This window comes from Peromyscus californicus, unplaced genomic scaffold (genome assembly GCF_007827085.1).
Source record: "Peromyscus californicus insignis strain IS unplaced genomic scaffold, ASM782708v3 Scaffold_6__1_contigs__length_162567912, whole genome shotgun sequence".
Classification (NCBI taxonomy): Eukaryota; Metazoa; Chordata; class Mammalia; order Rodentia; family Cricetidae; genus Peromyscus; species Peromyscus californicus.
The window spans coordinates 67,857,939-67,876,863 of NW_026294584.1; the positions used below are offsets into that span (position 1 = coordinate 67,857,939).

Consider the following 18,925-nt stretch of genomic DNA (forward strand, 5'->3'; position numbering starts at 1 on the left):
ATGCATGGCTAGAAGTAGCTGTTAACATATGTGAGCATTAACCAAAAGAGCATTTTTGCCTCTTGCAGCAAAAAGAAAAATATCTGACAAAGCATTGCATTGCTGTGATTGTTATTATACACAAGTTTACCGCCACCACCACCACCCGGCGTGCAACCACCTTTATACTACAGACATTTCTTAAGTCAATATTTTTGTGTATATGAGAGATATTCATAATTTCAAAGTGATACTTAGATGTTAGGATATAGACTCATAAAGTCGTAATTTAAAATAATAAAAAAGATGTCCAATAGGTCAATGGCCTGCCAGACCAGCGCTGTGGCGATCCTGACTCAGGCTGTGGCTGGAAAGGAGGTTGTGCAGATGGACAGCAGCGGCAGCAGAGACATGCTGAATCTGACTCTGTCAATTAGAGGTACCTGAAGATGGAGGCTCCTCCTTAGCACATGTCTGCAGGAAGCCACAGCACAGACAGACACACATCTATTTGTCTCCTCTGCACTGTGAGCCCCTGAATGGATTTCATTCCCCAGATGTCGTTAAGAGGAATTTCATAAGAATCTGTGTCATCCTTGCACTGATCTACTCCCAAAAGCCCTAAAAAGCCAGCGCCCAAAGCGTTCATCTTGACTCATCTTTTATTGGTTAAACAAGGAGAGGAACAAGGCACTTTATTAAATAACTAACCACGGGTCTATCACAGGCCCTGAAGTCATTCCAGGACTGTGGCTGGCTGGTTTCTTAACTGCTCTCCTGTCCAGACTTCTCAGGTATAAAATAAGAGAACCAAGCCAGGTGTGGTGGTGCATGCCTTCAATCTCAGCACTCAAGAGGTTTGTGAGTTCAAGACTTTGTGGCAGGGGCGTCGGGGGAGGTCGGGGATAAAGAAGGGGTAGGGAAACCATAGCTAACAACAGGCACACACTACAAGTCAGAGTTGATACTCAGGATGAGCAAGAAACCAAGCAAAACTTACAGAGAATCACTCTGTCTCATTCTATCAAGTCCAATGCATCTCATTCTAGGTCTTTTAAAAGTAGACATGAGTGATCACTTCATTCTGCTAACTAGAACTGCAGATAAGCAAGGATTGTGAAAACACAATAAAGAATCACAGGACCAATACAGGAAAACAGTGTCAGCTCTTCCAGAGAGGTTAACCACTGACAGCTGGCAGGGGAGCAGTATATTCTCTTAAATATTTTTTATATAATTTTCTTACATAATTAGAGGTTTCCCCTCCTTTATTTTGCCATAGTTATTTCACTAGGGAGATTTTTCTCTTTCAGGAGACACTTGGAAATATTTGGAGACAGTGTGGGTTGCTACCACTAAAGAGGAGACTCCACTGATGTCCAGTGATAAAGGCTTAACCATAACACCTGGACAGTCTCACAGCAAAGGATCATCAGCCATAGTGTCAGCGGAACTGCTTTATACACCGAACTAACCCAGAATGGAGGGTTAGGTTAGGGGACAGATGGGGGACCTACACTCGAGAAAGGGACAGGGACAGGTGAGAACCTCGGTTTTCCCAACCCTCAGCCCCATTCCCCAAACATCAAGCAACCTGACTAAACAATTCTCAATCTATCTCCAACATCCAGACACTGCCTAATAATTATAGACAGTAATTAAGCTTACTAAACTTACTGACCCCACCCCCAAGGAATTATGGCAAACCTTATAAATCTTACACATATAGCCCTGCAAATGAGCATTGGAATCACTCTTTTTTTTTTATTCTTTTTCTTTCTTTTGGTAAGCTAACAAAACCCCAAGATTTTTCGAGAATTAGATGACTGGTCAAAGTTTAACAGCTAGCCAGCAATCACAAAAGAACTGATGTTGCCCTGGGCCTCAAGCGCCATGCTTTTATGACGACACCCACCTTCAGGAGAAAGACAAGTGGGTAAGAAGCTTTGAGATGTAAGATTTGCAAACTCCTATTTTAGGTGAAAAAATGACATTTCACTACAATATGAGGATTTTTAACAAAGTCTATAAAACTGGCTAACGCCATAAGTCAGGTCTGCACACAGTAAATGTTATACTTCAGGGAACATACTTTAGGGTAGATGTTCTATATACACTAAAGACACACAGCCTGGGGGAAGGGGCACATGAAGGTGCTTTTGCTATTGACTGCTGTCACAATCAGGGGTGGTGACATTTGGGGAATGGTGATAAGGACATTAACTCTTCAAGCAGTATGAGAGACAGTTCTGTACAACCAAAGAAAAAGCTGGCCCATCCTAACATCAATAGTACCCCTTAGGGACACTTTAGTGACAAAGACTGCCCAAATGGTGAATAGATGGCCCAAAGTCATCACCAGCAGTGTGGTACTGGGCAATCCCATGGCCACAGAAAGCCCTCTACACAGCCAAGCTGGGAGAGCGGTGCCTAGCCTTGGCTACCCAGAAAGCTGAAGCTGGAGACTACTGGAGCCCAAGAATCTGAAGCCAGAGTGGGCAAGATAGCAAGACTCTGCCTCAGACAACTCCACAACCAACACAAGCCCTGGTGGCAGCGGCATGGTAAGAGCCGGCCCTGGCCAAGGCCTCACCTTCAGGTGGTAGATGTGCTCCTCGGTGTCAAGGTCGATACACTTGGACGACTTCTTCACAGACATCACAGAAAGCCCCACATCAATGCAGCCATGCAGCTTCTCTCTCTCAATCTGCAGGAGCAGGGAGAGGGCTATTTGAGAGTCACCGTGATCGAGGTGGTTGTCATAGCCTCCCTGGTCCCCTCCCACCTCATCTTGTACATCCACCAATGGTAAACCTAGACACTGTGACTGACAGAGCCCTCCAAGTAGGCAGGACCCAGTTAAGAACTGCACAGGTACGGTATTCTCTCTGTAAGGGAGAAGCACTGGCCTTACTTCACCAAAGAGGAGGCTGAAGGGCAGAAGGCTAAATAACGAGTTTTCATAGTCAGGATGCCCAGAAGTGAAGAGAAAACCCCATGAGCCGTCTCCAAGGCAATGCAAGAGCCATTCTCTTCCCTGAATTAGTGTCTGTTGTCTAAATTCATTCATAAGTGACTCAAAAGGAAGGGTACAGACAAGAAACCAAGGAGGACCAGAAGGACAGGGAAGGAGGAGCTAAGCATCCCATGAGGCAGGCCTGCTGGTCACCCAGAACCCTCCAGGACAAACTCTTAGGGTTAATTCCAAGAAGAAGTTCACCTTAACCACGGCATTCTCCATCAAGCTCCTCAGTCACCATAACAGTGGGAAGGACACTTGTCACATGCACTGTTCCTGTAATTAGCTAAAACCAGAGCAGGCCTATGATACCGACTATGGTACCCTGCCTCTTCTCCTGGTGGTGAACGGAGCCCACCTAGATCCAGAGCTAAGACAGTATATGGAGAGGGGGCTTTGTGCAACCTGGAAAAACTATTACCCACAGAGCACTGCAGCTCTGGGCTGACCTCAAGCACCCCTGCACACTTCTGCAACAGCATGCTGGGCCAAGAAGAAGACTTACATCAGTTTGGCTCTTGGCATATTTCAAGATTCCTTTGTCCAGGTAGAAGAATCTCTGTGGGGAAGCAAACAGAGTTTAGCAAGATGTACATGCTAATATCCCTCCTCGTCTCCAACTTCACATAGAACATAGAGTACAGAACTTGGTACTGAGTGGCTAGAGGGTGTGCTCACAAAGGAGCAGCCAACACTGATGTCTTACCTTGTGCCAGCCTTTTAACGGCCACTTCCTCTTTTTCAGCAAAAATCCTTTCTGCACCGGTGGCTCCTGGGTGTATGTCATCTCGCCCCTCAGTCCTTCCACCACCTCCCAGCTGTCCTGTTCCAAGGAAAGAATACAGGCGAAATGTTACTCCTTTAAGAGGTAATAACACGAAACAGCAAGCTCCTGAATAACCATCCAAGACGGGGAGCCTGGCGAGGTTTGACAGGACGGAATTTAAATGGAATCCCCATACATTCCTTGGACTTTATAGATTCAATGCTGTAGTTTAGTGGCATCTGTTTTTCTGAAGGACCATTTTCAGTCTTTGAACCTTGACGGCACAGCTGGAGGGAAAGATCTTACTAGAAATTCTATTTTTGCACACCTTGATGTCATCACGCAGTGACAGTTCAGTCAGCAGACATCAGACTGAACGTTAATTGAGAGCCTCGGCTGTCGGGACGGAACTGTGTGTGTCTGTGCGCCTGTGCATATGTTAGGGGGTGCCGAAGGAATGGCTGGAAAGTGGGGGCTGGAGAGACAGCTCAGCAGTCAGGAGCACTCGCTGCTCTGCCAGAGGACTCAAGTTCAGTTCCCAGCACCCACATCAGGCAGCTCACAACTGCCTGCAAGTCTTGTTCCAGGAGATATGACCTTTCTTCTGGCCCAAGGTACTACATGTGACACACACTCACATGTGACACAAAAATGTAAATAAAAAAAATAAATCTTTTAAAAGGAAATGTCTGTAAAAAATGGAATTGGATACAAGCTCATAAATCTTACAGGCTGACTGGAAATGATGGTTCAGGATAACTGTCTTCAAATTCTAGGGGTTTAAGTAGCAGAAATGCAGAAACATCAAAAAGATAGTTTGGCCACAAGTATTTTCACCCTTTCCCCCAGAAAATTTTTATCCGCCTTCCCCTTCTTATTCAAAAGACTTCTTTTTTTTTTTTTGGTTTTTTCGAGACAGGGTTTCTCTGTGTAGCTTTGCGCCTTTCCTGGAACTCGCTTTGGAGACCAGGCTGGCCTCGAACTCACAGAGATCCGCCTGCCTCTGCCTCCCAAGTGCTGGGATTAAAGGCGTGCGCCACCACCGCCCGGCTCAAAAGACTTCTATTTAAGACATGCTACAATCCCAGAACTTGAGAAGCCGGGACAGCCTGCGTCATACGGCAAGACATAAAAAAAAAAATTAAAAATTAAAAAAAAAAAAAACGACAGGAACAGCAATGAAATCCTTGTGCTTTTGGCCTGCGTTCTTTTCAGTTTTGATGAGGCACAAATGGCTGCTTGAATTGATCCTCCATCATTAGCTGTTGTGGTTATAGATGGAAAACAAAATTCAAAAAATATAAAGAGAAAAACACCAAACGTTCTGAAAATTTCTTTTAAAATACTTAAATCATTGCTAAATCTTCACAAGACAACCCCAAACTGGTAATATCCTTGTAAATAGGATAGACAATGATGGTGGTTATTAATTAGGTCATAATAATACACAGAATACACACAGATTAGAATACAACTTGAAGAGTCTAAAAACACACACTAAATATTACATATAAAAAATTTCCCACATTGGGTAAGATAGCTTTGCACACATAGGATTCTTACTAAGACTTCATGTAGACACTTTGCCTGCTTTGAGACAAAGTTCCAATCCCTGGACTGATGGTACAAGGCAGAGGCCAATAAACACCAGGAGTTAGAAAGTGAGTCTGGACCAGCCCCAGGGAACAGGGTTCTTTTCCATGTTTCCCAGAGCTCAGCACATCATTTCTAGCACCTGGAAATTGAACTCTTTGGTAATCTGCCTTTTATCTGAGTCCTTTTCACTGTGAAGGGAGATGAAGATACATTCCAGAATTTTTTTTTTTTTTTTTTTTTTTTTTGGTTTTTCGAGACAGGGTTTCTCTGTGTAGCTTTGCGCCTTTCCTGGAACTCACTTGGTAGTCCAGGCTGGCCTCGAACTCACAGAGATCCGCCTGGCTCTGCCTCCCGAGTGCTGGGATTAAAGGCGTGCGCCACCACCGCCCGGCACATTCCAGATTTTTTAAATAACCACTGTAGGTATCTCAGAATCTGGAGTTGTAAAAGGGATTTCTTCAATAGAAAAAAAAGGAAGGTGGGGATATTTAGTGTTTAATTTCCAGAAACTTTTTGGCATTGAATGAGATTTCATTATAACCATCATCAGCTGTCCAGTCAGTCAGTCACACCCAGACAATATCTGGAGAATGTCTATTGAGTGATGAGCAGCACACAGCCTTTCATGTAAAACACCAAAGGATCCTGGCTCTCCTTTACTTTGGCTTGGGAAGTCACCTTTCAGTTGAAATGTGAGTCTCTAAGGTCCGCAGTAATGACCCTCCTCCAGAGGAAAGTAAGCCTTCATCCCCACAACTCCATCATGCCAGTGTTCTGCCATTCTTGCCAATGACTTTCATTTACTCATGGTAACGTGTACGAGGCTTCATTATCCCTCGAGGGCAGGAGCCCCTTGAGAGCACAAAGGGTCTCATCTACTTCCTACTTCCTCCTGTCTTGTGGACAGCAGGCACCTGACAAATAACTTCAGTCTTGGAACAAATCTAAGGACTCATGTTCCTGGAAGAACAAATTAAAATGTGCCCAGTGTCCCTGGGCCAAATGACTGTTTTCAAATTAGATACAAAAGATCCATATTTGTGAATGATGGGCATGTGTGGTATCATTACATGAAAATCTAAGGGTCCAGTCCTCTGGAAAGCGCTCCGGTGGATCAGTCTTTTGGAATTGTTTGTCTTCAGACTCCCAAGCAGAAGACTTCCTGCAGAGCACTAATGCCAAAGGAACTGGCACATCTGCTTTGTCCCTTCAACTGTGCTCAGTGCAAACGCCAAGAGGGATTAGCCATTACTGCATACTTGCCAAACTCGGGGTGGTGGGGTTGGGGGGAGTAGACAGGGTCTTACCTGCTGCTGAATGGGTAAGAACTGGATTTCAAAAGTGGCTTTACTGACTCAGGTTGGAACTGAAGTGCTCCACAAATCTAGAACTATGGCTTATTTCTCCCAACTAGCCAGCACAGAGGCCAGGGACCTAGAGTAGGCTCCCTTGTCCTTCACGCCAATGAACCAGGAAGGGTTTGTTGGGTTTTTTCCTCTGACTAATGATATCTGCTTTCCTAATTTCATCTTCCTCCTAGGTCTGAAAGTATTAGCAGGCTGGAAAAGGCAGACTTGCACCATGAAGAAAGGGTCGGCTCTCCGTGGCTCAGGGAGAAGGCACAGAAGCCTTCCCTGGGCTCCATATTCACTCAAATGATTGATTCTTCCCAAGTCACCAGTGAGCCATCATGGGAAAACCTAAGAATCAACCTCTAGCTCCAAGGCTCTCAGTGGCCTGAGGCTGCTCCCTCAGAGGCTGGGAAGCCTGGGGCACTTGGTGGTTGTTAACAGTGTTGGGAAGAAGTCTCTAGCATCTTGGCTTCAAGTAACAATGAGAAGTTTCCTGAATCCTCAGCCTTGCACAAGGACAAGATTGTAAGGACCTGCTTAATGTCACTAGACCAGAAAGGGCTGGGGTATAGCTCAACTCAGTCAGAGAGTCATCTCAGCAGTAGTCAACTCAATGGTAGCCTCAATGTGCATTACCAGACAACTTACCATTCAATTAACTCATATGTTGTTGCTTTTTCATTTGGGCCTCAGTGCTTTGGTGTTTTCTTCCCAAACTACCACAGAGACCATCTTCTTCAACTCACATACAACTCCAGCAGAGCAGTACATCCGTGGGAGCAACTACAAGAATTCTCCCCTTGTTATCTGTTGCAGGCTCCGGTCAAGAACATAGATTAAACTATCAATGAACTAAATGACACTAGGCAGTTGGCTTACAAGAAGGGGTTAAGCTGTAGCCATAGTGTTGGGATTCTGCCGCGCTGCAGCTGCATGACTGCACATGCGCAGTTCAGGAGCTAGACAAGGGGTCTTGCATCTTGCGTCATCAGTGTATGCTGATGATTACGTACGCCTTGGTCACGCAATCTATGCATGTGTGGCTATCTCGTAAGCCCACCTGCGCCTTAAAGAGCTGTGACTCAGACCCCACCCTCTCTCTGTTCTGTTCTCTCTTCCCCCCACCATCTTTCTCTCTCTCAGCACGTGCTCCTTCCCTAGGCCTGGTTCTCTTTCCCCCACTACCCTTCTTCCTCCTAATAAAGCTCTGATACTGATATTAGGTTTTGTCATGGCCGTGACTTTTCCGCGCGGTAACCAGCACCACTTAGCATTCTTACACACAGTTCAAAACATTGCCACCTGAATCACAGAAATACTAAACAGTAGGGGCGTTTGAAATAATACATAAGTGAATGATATAACATCACCACAAAAGGATTGGAGAGCACAATCATTAGCCTTTTGTCCATAGTAGATATCAATAAAGGCAACGAGAGAGTCAGGGAAACTGTTTGAGTGGTTAATATCATAGTCTATATACAGTGAGTTGACGCACACTTAGATTATCATGCTTAACCCTTGTATACCACTTCAAGATCTTGTTTATTATGATGTTTATTTTTTGAATGTAAAAAATGAAGAGAATTGAATAAATTCTCTGATGTAGTAAAGATGCCAAATGGTACCCCATGGCACAGCGTATTTTTTTAATTATTATTCTGCTATCATTTAAAAATTTTTTTCTATACTTTAGATGTGTAAATTCCAATGATGAACAAGGAATAAATCTTAAGGGGCAAGGGGACAGGGATGGTGGTGGGTAAATCCTGGAACTGGCCCACCTCTTGAGAAGGAGTTAAGCACCGGGCCTGCTCAGAGCTCCTAGGTCTCTGATCTTACAGGGCGATCAAGTGTGTAAGAAATCAGCCCATGCATTTAATGCTGCTGATCCTTTGTCCCTTCATGCCTGGAACTCCTGCCTAATCTCCTTCTCTGGTGATTCTTTTATTTCTCCCCAAACCTCTACCTCCCTGAAGAAAGTCCCCTCCTCCTCTGAAGACAGGCACTAATAATAAAACCCAATTTACACTGCCTGCTTGTCCAGCTCCAAGATGGGTTCCTTGTCTTATTGTAACCTTGTTCAAGACCATCTGTGTCCTCTGTAAATAGCAGCTGAACAAATCTGAGAAGAGGGGTGTATAGAAAGGGCCCTAGTGCCCACAAGGTGTGTGAACTGCTTTCCAGAGCAGGAAAAAAAAAATCAGATGTGGGCTGGGGAGATGGTTCCATGGATGAAGGTAGTTACTATCAAGCCTGAAAAAGTGAGTTCGAGCCCTGGAAACTCACATGGTGGAAACTGTCCTTTGATCTCCCCTCATGTGCCAGGGGGCAATGTATGTGTGTATGTGTGCATGCATGAACACACACGTATACAAACACACACACACACACACACACACACACACATATACACACACACACACACACACAAACACACACACACCAATGTAATAAAAATAATCTTGAGATGCCAGTGTTCCAGGCTAAAAGGACTGTGGGGAGCGGCACACGATGCCCTCCACATACTATGCTGATTTGAAGGTAGGGCACATACCTTGAATGGAATGAATACCTGAGACACTGCAGGAAAGATTTGGGCCACCACAGAGATCAAGATTCTGCCATGGCTACCTCTGCCGACTGAGCCCAAACACGCCTGGGTTAATGTCACATCCTGCATGGATCAGACTGAAAGGTCATCTTGAATATGAGATGGAGAGTGAAATATAGCTGGGCCTTCTCAAGACTTCTGCTAAAGCTCAAACGAATCCGGGCTGGCAGTCATCCGGCACTGAATGCAGTCTATTTTACGAACATCTAAGTGCCAAAGATAGAAAACTGCTTTGTGATTAGTAAGGCAGCTAGGCATTTATTCATGCTCGCGAGTGGGCCAAGTTCATTTCCATAGTGCTGAGTGCACCAATTGCAAGCGCTCCCTTCCAGCACAGCTGTGTGCACGCTGCACCGCTCTCAGGCACGGCGGCGCACATGCCCAGTTCTCAGCCCCCCCGAGCTGTGATGTCAGAAATAGAAATGACTGACACTTCCATTCTTCCTGCAGCCGGGAAGTGTGGGGAGGGAGCTGGCGGGACCGGAGAGCAGGCTGTTCTAATTAGTCTGTTATCAGTTCACCAGGTTTTCAAAAATCAGAGGGCAATGTCCGGCATTAAATCATGTGGCAGCTAATTACACCCATCCTTAACAAGTTTGAAGGCATTTGTGATCTTGTAAAGCCTATCAAGAAGGGCTAAAGATCAGCAACATCACCTTTCAAGATTTTTCCATGGACACATGAAAATACTTGTCAGCAGATCGCCAATTAATAGAACAACCACTTTGATGTCAGACCAACCCTGTGGGTAGACAGTCATCACCACCGAGAGCCCAAGTTGCCCTCCCTGAAATGCCTTTCTCTCAACTAAGGTCTTACAAGCACCAACAGGCCAAAGAGCAATAAAAAAAAAAAAAATTAAAGAAAAAAGAAATAGTCAGAGGCAGATTGGTGTGTGAGGTCAAATAAAGTGAAAATCATTCGGAGATCCCGTAGACGCACATCTCAGTTCACGGGTCGGGGAGGGGCTGAGCTTTAGTCACTACTGCTGGATCCCTTCCAGAAGGCTATGCTGTCTTTAAAAGCTCCAAGGGCATAGACTCCAGGGAGAAAAACCAGGACTAATGAGTAGGAGTCACAAGACCCTAGAGTCCAGCTCTGCAGGAAGACCATCTGATAAAAAGTCAAAAGCGGCACAGCTACTCTGGAAAAGAGCTCTCCTCAGACCTGGGAGTGCTCCATCAGAGGCTAATGGCCACCAGGCCAAGGAGGACAGAATGGATGCTAAGTTTGAGAGAGCGGTCAGAATAAATGCACTCTAAGATCTTGTCTAAATCTTGTCAGAAACTCACGCCCTGTGTGTGAGGCGCAGCTTTGGTGACGTCACCTCAGGTACAAACCGGACTTTAGGGTTGAAGATTCAAAAAGGAGATGAGCATGGCTGAGCCCACTTTGATTCTGAAGGCTGTTTGGGGACCATCAGTTACCACATGCCAGCAGGCACTGGGCTTTCTCTCTTAGCAGAGAGATGCTAAGATGCTAGATGTAGAGAGCTGGAAGAATAAGCACTCAGAGGCTCCAGGCCCCCAAGGATCCCAGGCTTATCACCTGACCAGCTAGAGAACACAAACACCTGTGTACTTCCTGGAAGAACACTACCCACCCAGTCCCTTCAGAAATCACGGGAGACGACCACGGTGGGGAAGACACCAGGGAAGCTGTGAACTGTCCCACTGCTCTACCTGAGACCACCCTGGGTTTCTAAATAAGGGACACGAAATGCTTATTGCAACTGCATTGACCACAGATGGTTTTATAATTAAAATACCATTTAAAAAAGCTTTGGCACACATGCAATGACTGTTTCTAGTCTGTGGATGACTCACTTAGCATAATTATGGCTGCAATTACTTCAGCACTTTTTAGGCTCCTCGGATATATTTGGAAGTTATTGATACTGCTAAATATTCCTCTCATAGTATCAAAGCCCTAACAGCTATGAAAACATCCCCTATGGATTTCCTCTTTCCCCACAGTGTTGGTCTGTAAGAGGTGCAGCTAGCTACTATAAATGATGGAGACATCCCTGAACCATTCTGCCCAAAGGCAGCCCACCAGGGGTCGTGGGGGTCCACAGCTCTGAGGATGGGGTTCTGACAGTAATAAAGGGGATGATGTGTCCTGTGGCAGTTCTGGCATCGAGACACCAGCATCACCCTCATCATACAGAGACAAACCCTGAAGCTCCAAGGTGAACTGCCCAAGACCATTCACTGCTAAGAAGCAGCAAGACACATTTGTGGGCTCCACCTGCAGCTCACACACAGAACCTTGCAGCGCACCATCCACTCTGGACAAGGGCATCCACAAGTGCAGTAGGACCCTTCCGGGTCACCCCTCCCCCTCCCCCACCCCAAACCCACCACACACCCAGCAAGACCGCCCAGCCTATTCCGACCTTCTTTTATTTGTATTTTTGTCTTCTCTTCTCACTTCCAGGGAAATTGTAACCAATGGCTCTTCCCCAGGCACAGAATAGCTGTTTTGAAATTCAGCATTTGAAAGAGAATGTGGCAGTCACCTTTTGAGTTCTTTTGCCTAAGATATGAGGAATCTAAGTGAAAATCAATTATTTGAGGATCACAAAATTAAGAAGCTTCCGGGGACCAGGACACAAACCTTTTGCACCCTTTCTCCAGCTCCTGTCTCAGAATGACTTATTTCTAAGGCAGCAGCCAGCCTGCCACAGGGGAGTCTGGGCTAACTCACCACCCTCATGTGGGATGGAACTCTCCTCCAGAGCCCATGGGAACAGACCCGGGCCCACGGTAAAAGGGTAGGACGTTTTGGTTCCTTCTATGTTGCAATGCGGGCAGCATCCTTTGCTTTTCTTTTCTTTTTTCTTTTTGTTTTTTTGTTTTGTTTTGTTTTTCGAGACAGGGTTTCTCTGTGTAGCTTTGGAGCCTGTTCTGGAACTCGCTCTGTAGACCAGGCTGGCCTCGAACCCACAGAGATCCACCTAGTAGCATCCTTTTGTATTTTATCTTTGTTACCTTTTGTTTTAAAAACATCTTTTGTGGCATATAGTGCCCTGTGGTGTCTGAGCACTGGAGAAAAAAAATGCAAACTCTGTACTCAGGTAAAACACCGTCATACTCAATGTATGTATATTCAATGTCAATGCTTGCTATCTCTCAAGAAAACCCATGTCCACGCTAGATACCAGGCTGATGTCTACTCTCCATCTCAGTGTGCTCAAAGAGCTAACGGAAGTATGTAATCAAAACAGAGGCACTCTGGGAAATGTTGCATGTGTGACGTGGAATCACATGAGTTGTAGGCATGCAACACGACAAACCCTTCCAAATACAGAGGTCTCATATTTAGCACCCACACTAGAAATGCCAAGACACACCACCAGGCAGTGAGACTTGGGGAGTTAGTACACATGAAAAATGAAAAGGCATCGCAGATCAAGAATCTATAGGTCCAAATGAGGACCTCACGTGCCACAGCAGGCGAGCTCAGACCAGCACCATCCCCAAGGCATGGCTCCCTTGGACTAAAGGCTTCAGCCGGGACTCTAGGCAGAGAGAATTAATTTTCTCAGGCTATCCTGGCAAATGGCTACAAATTTGGTGGCTTAAAATGACAACCAATAAATCTCTCTCCATTTTTGATTTTGAGATGAGACCTCGCCATATAGCGCAGGCTGCCCTCGAACTTACGTTCCTCCTCTCTCAGCCTCCTGTGTGCTAGCTAGGATTATAGAAGTGGGCTCTCCCACCCCCCCACCTCCCTCCCACCCCCCCCACCCCCACCCCCCACCCCACCCCCGACTCTGAAGTTTAAAAATCCCAAGCCCAGTGTAAGCAGAGCCAGGCTCCCTCTGGAGGCTCCAGGGAAGAATCTGTTTGGGGCTGTCCTGGTCTCTGGAGGCTGCAGCCTCCCTGCTGCCCTGTGGCTTGTTGCTACAGACCACATCTGCCTCCATCTTCACACCGTGTTCTCTCCCATGTGGATGTCTTGATGATTAACTCAGGGCCCATTGGGACAACTCAGAGTGCCCTGCCCTTCTCAAGGTCCTGAAATGAACCACATCCACTAAGGCCCCTTCCCAAACAGTGTCACCGTTCGCAGGTTCTGAGGGTGAAGATGTGGATCTGTCTTTTAGGGGGGCCAGTATCCAGCCCACCACACAAGGTAAACGAGACAGTAAGGTAGAAATATGCCAGGACCTTTGACTCGGCGAGGCCTGTGAATGGCACCGGGGACACACACACACACACCAGGGCTGGACTCGGTGCCAGGGCCAGTGCCCACAGGCATACCGGCTTATCCTGTGTCCTCTGGAAGGCAGGGAATGCTCACTACTCCACCACTGTCTAGGTGTCTTCTCTTTGACCCTGCCTTACCTCCTGCACTGTCACTTCTGGGCCATTAGAATCTTTTATTTTTATTTATGTGCATGTAGTGTGTGTGTGTGTGTGTGTGTGTGTGTGTGTGTGTGTGTGTGTGTATGAGTGTGTGTGTCACAGTGTGCACGTAGAGGTCAGAGGACAGCTCTCAGGAGTAAATTTCCTCCACCTTGTTGAAGCAAGGTTTCTCGCACTTCTTTTTTTTTTTTTTTTTTTTTTTTTTTTTTTTTTTTTTTCGAGACAGGGTTTCTCTGTGTAGCTTTGTGCCTTTCCTGGAACTCACTTGGTAGCCCAGGCTGGCCTCGAACTCACAGAGATCCGCCTGGCTCTGCCTCCCGAGTGCTGGGATTAAAGGCGTGCGCCACCACCGCCCGGCCGGTTTCTCGCACTTCTAATGCCCTGCATACACTAGGCTAGTTGCCCCTCAAGCTTCTGGATGACTCTCCCGTCTCTGCCTCCACTTCCTGGTAGGACAGCAGGGATTACAGGTGCTGACCACCACATCCACCTGATTCCCAGGATTCAGCTCAGGTCGTCAGCCTTGTGTGGCAAATGCTTTTAGCCATGGAGCCATCTTGCCTGCCATTAGCATTTTGGCACTACCAAATTATTGAAGTAGATTTTCTCTTCCCTGAGAAAGAACGACTGGGCCAGCTCAGCTCAAGGTTGTATCTCAAAATTCTCAAGTGTGACCCAGGTGCTACACAGCTAGGGAGACATGCTGGAACATCTGGGTTCCGGTCCTTCCTGCCTGTGACCCGCACTATGGCTACTGCCAATCAGAGGGAAATATATTTGTTTTCTTAAGGCACCTCAAGAAGCTTTTATCAAGGCAGTGATTCTAAAACACAGAAAGCTATCTCTGCTGTTTTTTATTTCATTTTTAACTTCATGTATGGGTGTTGGCTTGTATGTATGTTTGTCTGCATCAATGTGTTCTTGAGAACAGAGGAGGATGTCGGACCCGCTGGCCCTAGAGTTACAGTTGGTTGTGAGCTGTCATGTGAGTGCTGGGAACTAAATCCAGATCCTCTGCAAGAGCATCCAGCGCTCTTAACCACTGAGCTGTCTCTTCGGGCCCTACTTGCTGCCTTTTATTCCAGAGCTGCAGATTGGAACAGACAGGTCGGGAACGTCGGGAGAGTTTAGGGTTCAGGTTCTCCTGCTCTTTTGATTAGGTATGGAGCAACAGCCTGTCCTCTGTAGACATCGAGAAGAGCAAGAGCCCCGACAATGGTCACTTTAGCTGATGCTTTAACCTCTTCCTGTACAAATGTTAGTCTCTATGCAAGACTCAGTGTGAACATTTCTCATGCATTAAGTCTTATTTTCTCACCCTTCCTACATCCAGAACATAACATTACAATGTAGTTGTGGCTAAAAAGCTGGTAGGAAAAAGAAGTGAAGGGCCCAGAAAATAAGCCTGGAAAAGGAAGATAGAAATAGACAGCTGGGTCTCTTTTCTCTGCTGGGACGACTAGAAAAAGCCAGCTCCAGGCAAAGGGGCCTGGGTGCTACTTTACTCAGCCATCCTGTCCTCCCCACACTCACAGAGGTGCTGGCTCAAGGAGGCCTTTTTAAACAATCACTTATTGATTGTTTAAAATTGATTCAAGGACATGTGGACCTTGAATTGACTTTTAAGGTGCCTCTAGCATCTAAAGACGGTGCTTTCCAAATAGACAGCCCCTTGGTCACCTGACTCTGGACACAAGAGTTAACATGTCTGAGCCGAATTTCCTTTCCACAGCAAAGACAAACAGTTTTAGACCTCAGGAGTTGTTCTGGGATTTCAGAGGATGGTGTGAGGAGACACCAGAAGATGTAGAGATGCTCCTGGGTGGTCCTAACCTGCAGCATCCCTTGCTGACTCCTCTCACTGTGGTCTAGATAAATGCTAAGCCTCTACACCGCCACTACCCCACAGCTCGAAGGACGAGGCAGAGAAGCAGTCACCTGTGGGGCACCTTGAGGGTCCCAGGGACTTCCATGCTTGTAGAAAGAGAGTGACCAGCCACTTCCACACAAGGTCCCGTGGAATCAGGCAATTTTCACGACTCAAATAAGGAACTTAAGGCACAGAGGGGGTGTGACCTGTCTTAGGCCAGATGTGTTATAAACTGTCCTAGATTTAAGCTCGGGCCCTCTGGCTCCAGAGCTAATGCTCGCTGTCCTTGATGCTCTATGACTATTTGCTATTAATATATAGTTTGATCCCCTGAAACTCATGTTGAACTTTTTCATTGTGGGGTATGGGGAGGAATGGCCTTTCAGAAGTGGTGAAGCTGAGGCAGGAGTTAGCTCTCCCTGGGCAGTAACATGGAAAAGGCTCCCGGGTAAACAACAAGCTGGACACGTCAATGTGAGGACAAAGGAAGAATATTTCAGTTATCAGCCAGTGAAGGTCAGAGATGAGCAACATCTGACAAGCTGGTGACTAACCACGCTGGCCAGGGCTTGCGGCCAATAGATGAGCCAAGGTCAGCAGCTAACAAAGAAGAAGTCAAAGACAGACAGGTGGGGGCTTTAACGTGAGACCACCCCCATAACCGGGCGAGCAGCATGTGAGCAGCGCACGGTCCTCTCCCTGGTTACACCAGAGGAATACACTCAGAGTGTTGTGGGGCCCCATGGCTTGGCCCATGATAGGCTCAGAGGATTACCCAATCCCAATAGAAATGACCTCAGTTTTCTGCTTAAGTCTTACAAAAAGACCCTAGGCTAGCTCAGTGCGTGTCTGGTTTGTTTTCTGCTGGGACCCCTCCCACTCTCGGGAGTCTCTCTCCATTTCCGAGCCCCCCCCCCAACACACACACACTTTTCTTTAATGAAGCTTGCTTTCATTTGCTCACAGCCTCATGGTATCTTGGTCTTTAACCTTCATCAGCATAAAATCCTGAGCTTGGAGCTACTGCCTCAAACCGACCCCACGGTGGCCACTGATTGCCCAGCACCTAAGGCCTTGAGTCACACACACATCAGGACCCAGAATGGTCCCATTGCTCTCAAAGACCTGCATGAAGCCATTGAAAGGGGACAGCTGCCTTTCTTTCTGGAGTGACTTCTTGATAAGTCACCCAAAGCAGGCTGTTAGTTACAAAGGCTGTTAGAGGCTGCTCCTCCCCCCCCCCCCCCCCCCCCCCCCCCCCCCCCCGCGCTTTGTTTCTCGCACTTTCTGCCATGAGTTCAGTCGGCACAATATCATCAGGATACACGCCAGCATCCTGCTCACCTTGGGACTTCCCTGCCTCCAGAGCAAAATAAACTATTCTTTATTCTTTAGAAACCATCAGTCTCAGATAATCCCGTTATAACCACAGGAAAGGAATCAAGACACGACCAGAAGACGGACAATGTGACATGACAGGAGGGTCCCACGGTCACACCTCCTCAATGTCTTGTAGTGCTGATGTAGTCCACACTTTCAAAAGGAACCTGATCAAATTCAGTGCCTCTAAAGAAAATAAAATCAATGGACTGAGCAAATTTTCCTTCTCTTCTTCCTCTTTTTTCTCTTCCTCCTCCTTGACAGAGTATAGGGCTCTGCCCAGCCTGGCACCAAACTTGCAATCCTCCTGCCTCAGTCTCCCAAGTGCTGTGATTATAGGTATGTACCACCACACCTGGCTTGAATCTCAGGAAATTGGAAACTCAACTGAAAACATCAACACCTGAACATTGCACTTGACTTCACCATGCAAAACTTGGCAAATTCTCCCCCAGCCAACCTACCTATCCTATAGATTCTGGCACTGAGCCCAGGTTAGTTGTGATTTCTGAAGTGTAGCAGAATCTAATAGCCTGCATAAATTAACTTGTGGTGAGCCCCAAGAATATGATATATAATATATAAGCTATACCTTGACCAACCAAGGGTCCTTCAAGTGGGAAGCCATTTATCATGGAATATTTGGTGTTATTCAGCTTTTAATATTCAGCTGCTCCTCGTTATGAACTGCTTGTGCTCATAATTTCCATAGAACATGTATGTGCAAGGATTCCACTCAGGTCAATACTTGGATAAGGTCACATAGGCAGGGTCTTCTGCCTCTGAGCTCCCAGCTCCCTTTTTAGCATTTGAATTGGGTATCTGTCTTTTGCAAATTTCCCCTTTAGCTAGGGTCAGCCCCAAACAAAGCACTGAAGGACTAACAGGGTACAGAATTGCAGGAACCATCCTTTGCCTTCAGGTCTAATAGCATTCCAGAGCAACTGACTGAGAACAAAGGAGGTTTTTGTATATCCAGGTGGAGTGAAAGGTGGAACAGGAGTCCTGAGAGCCAGGAGTAAGGATCTAGGAAGGAGAGATGGAGGACAAAGGAACAGAGGACAAAGATGAGGTCAAAAGCATAGGAGCTTACTAAAACTATGAGAATAGGAAAAATAGGCACAGAGGAACTGAATGTGAGGACAGAGCTGAAGCTGTATAGATAGAATTTTGTTGTAGAGGAATAAAGTAAATGGACAAAGAGCTCAGTGTATCTAGATTCATTCCCCTGCCATTGGTAGCGTCTCTTCTGGGCCCCTGGGAAGAATATTATTAAGGCTGGTCCATTAATAATATTCGAGATTAACTCTCATCAGGTGACCCCAAGGGAGTTCAAATGCCACCAAAGATTAGCCCAGGGATAACAGGGTGACAAGAGCAAGCCGAGTCACCGAGGGGAGACTCATCCAGAAATAGATCTCTCTTTCAAGTCCCAGGCTGAGGCGGGTGCAGTGCTTGTGAACTGTTTTAGCAGAACTTACTTTCTCATTTCTGATTTTCATGCCAAATGCTAACAACTCATTAAAGAATGGAGGCTGTGCCCTCTTTCCACCAAGGGCTTTGCATCCGCTGGTTTCTTATCTGTAACGCTTGTTTGGCTCCAGTGTCCTTCCATAGCTTTACATCTCCAGCTCAAGCATGTTCCAAGCAGCTTCTCAATAGAAGTGGTTGAAGGAAAGCAAAACGTGGCTATAGGGCTCGTCTAATAAAGACAAGCCACGCCCATTCATTTTGTCTAGCTCCGCCTGGCTTCTAAAATGCAGTATTTTGAAATTCCTAGGCAGGAATGGAAGGGGGCAGTGGGAAAAAGACAAAGGGAAATTGGAATTGCTCGTATTTTATAAATTTAAAAATAGCAATTCTCGGCCGGGCGGTGGTGGCGCACGCCTTTAATCCCAGCACTCGGGAGGCAGAGCTAGGTGGATCTCTGTGAGTTCGAGGCCAGCCTGGGCTACCAAGCGAGTCCCAGGAAA

General features: G+C 46.5%; 1 protein-coding gene across 6 annotated transcripts in view; it reads right to left on the reverse strand.

Moving 5' to 3' along the window:
* Positions 1–18,925, reverse strand: part of Osbpl3 (oxysterol binding protein like 3) — a 183,769-nt gene that overhangs the window by 70,291 nt on the left and 94,553 nt on the right. For 4 of the 6 annotated variants that reach the window (XM_052719296.1, XM_052719295.1, XM_052719292.1 and 1 more), the window contains 3 exons: positions 3,705–3,821; positions 3,504–3,557; positions 2,573–2,686 (listed from right to left, as the gene is read on the reverse strand). In XM_052719296.1, the coding sequence (XP_052575256.1) occupies positions 2,573–2,686; positions 3,504–3,557; positions 3,705–3,785 (249 nt within the window). In that variant the 5' untranslated portion in view covers positions 3,786–3,821. Of the gene's footprint in view, positions 1–2,572; positions 2,687–3,503; positions 3,558–3,704; positions 3,822–9,269; positions 9,509–18,925 lie in introns of those variants that run through there. The other 2 variants (XM_052719294.1, XM_052719291.1) reach the window with 1 other exon arrangement.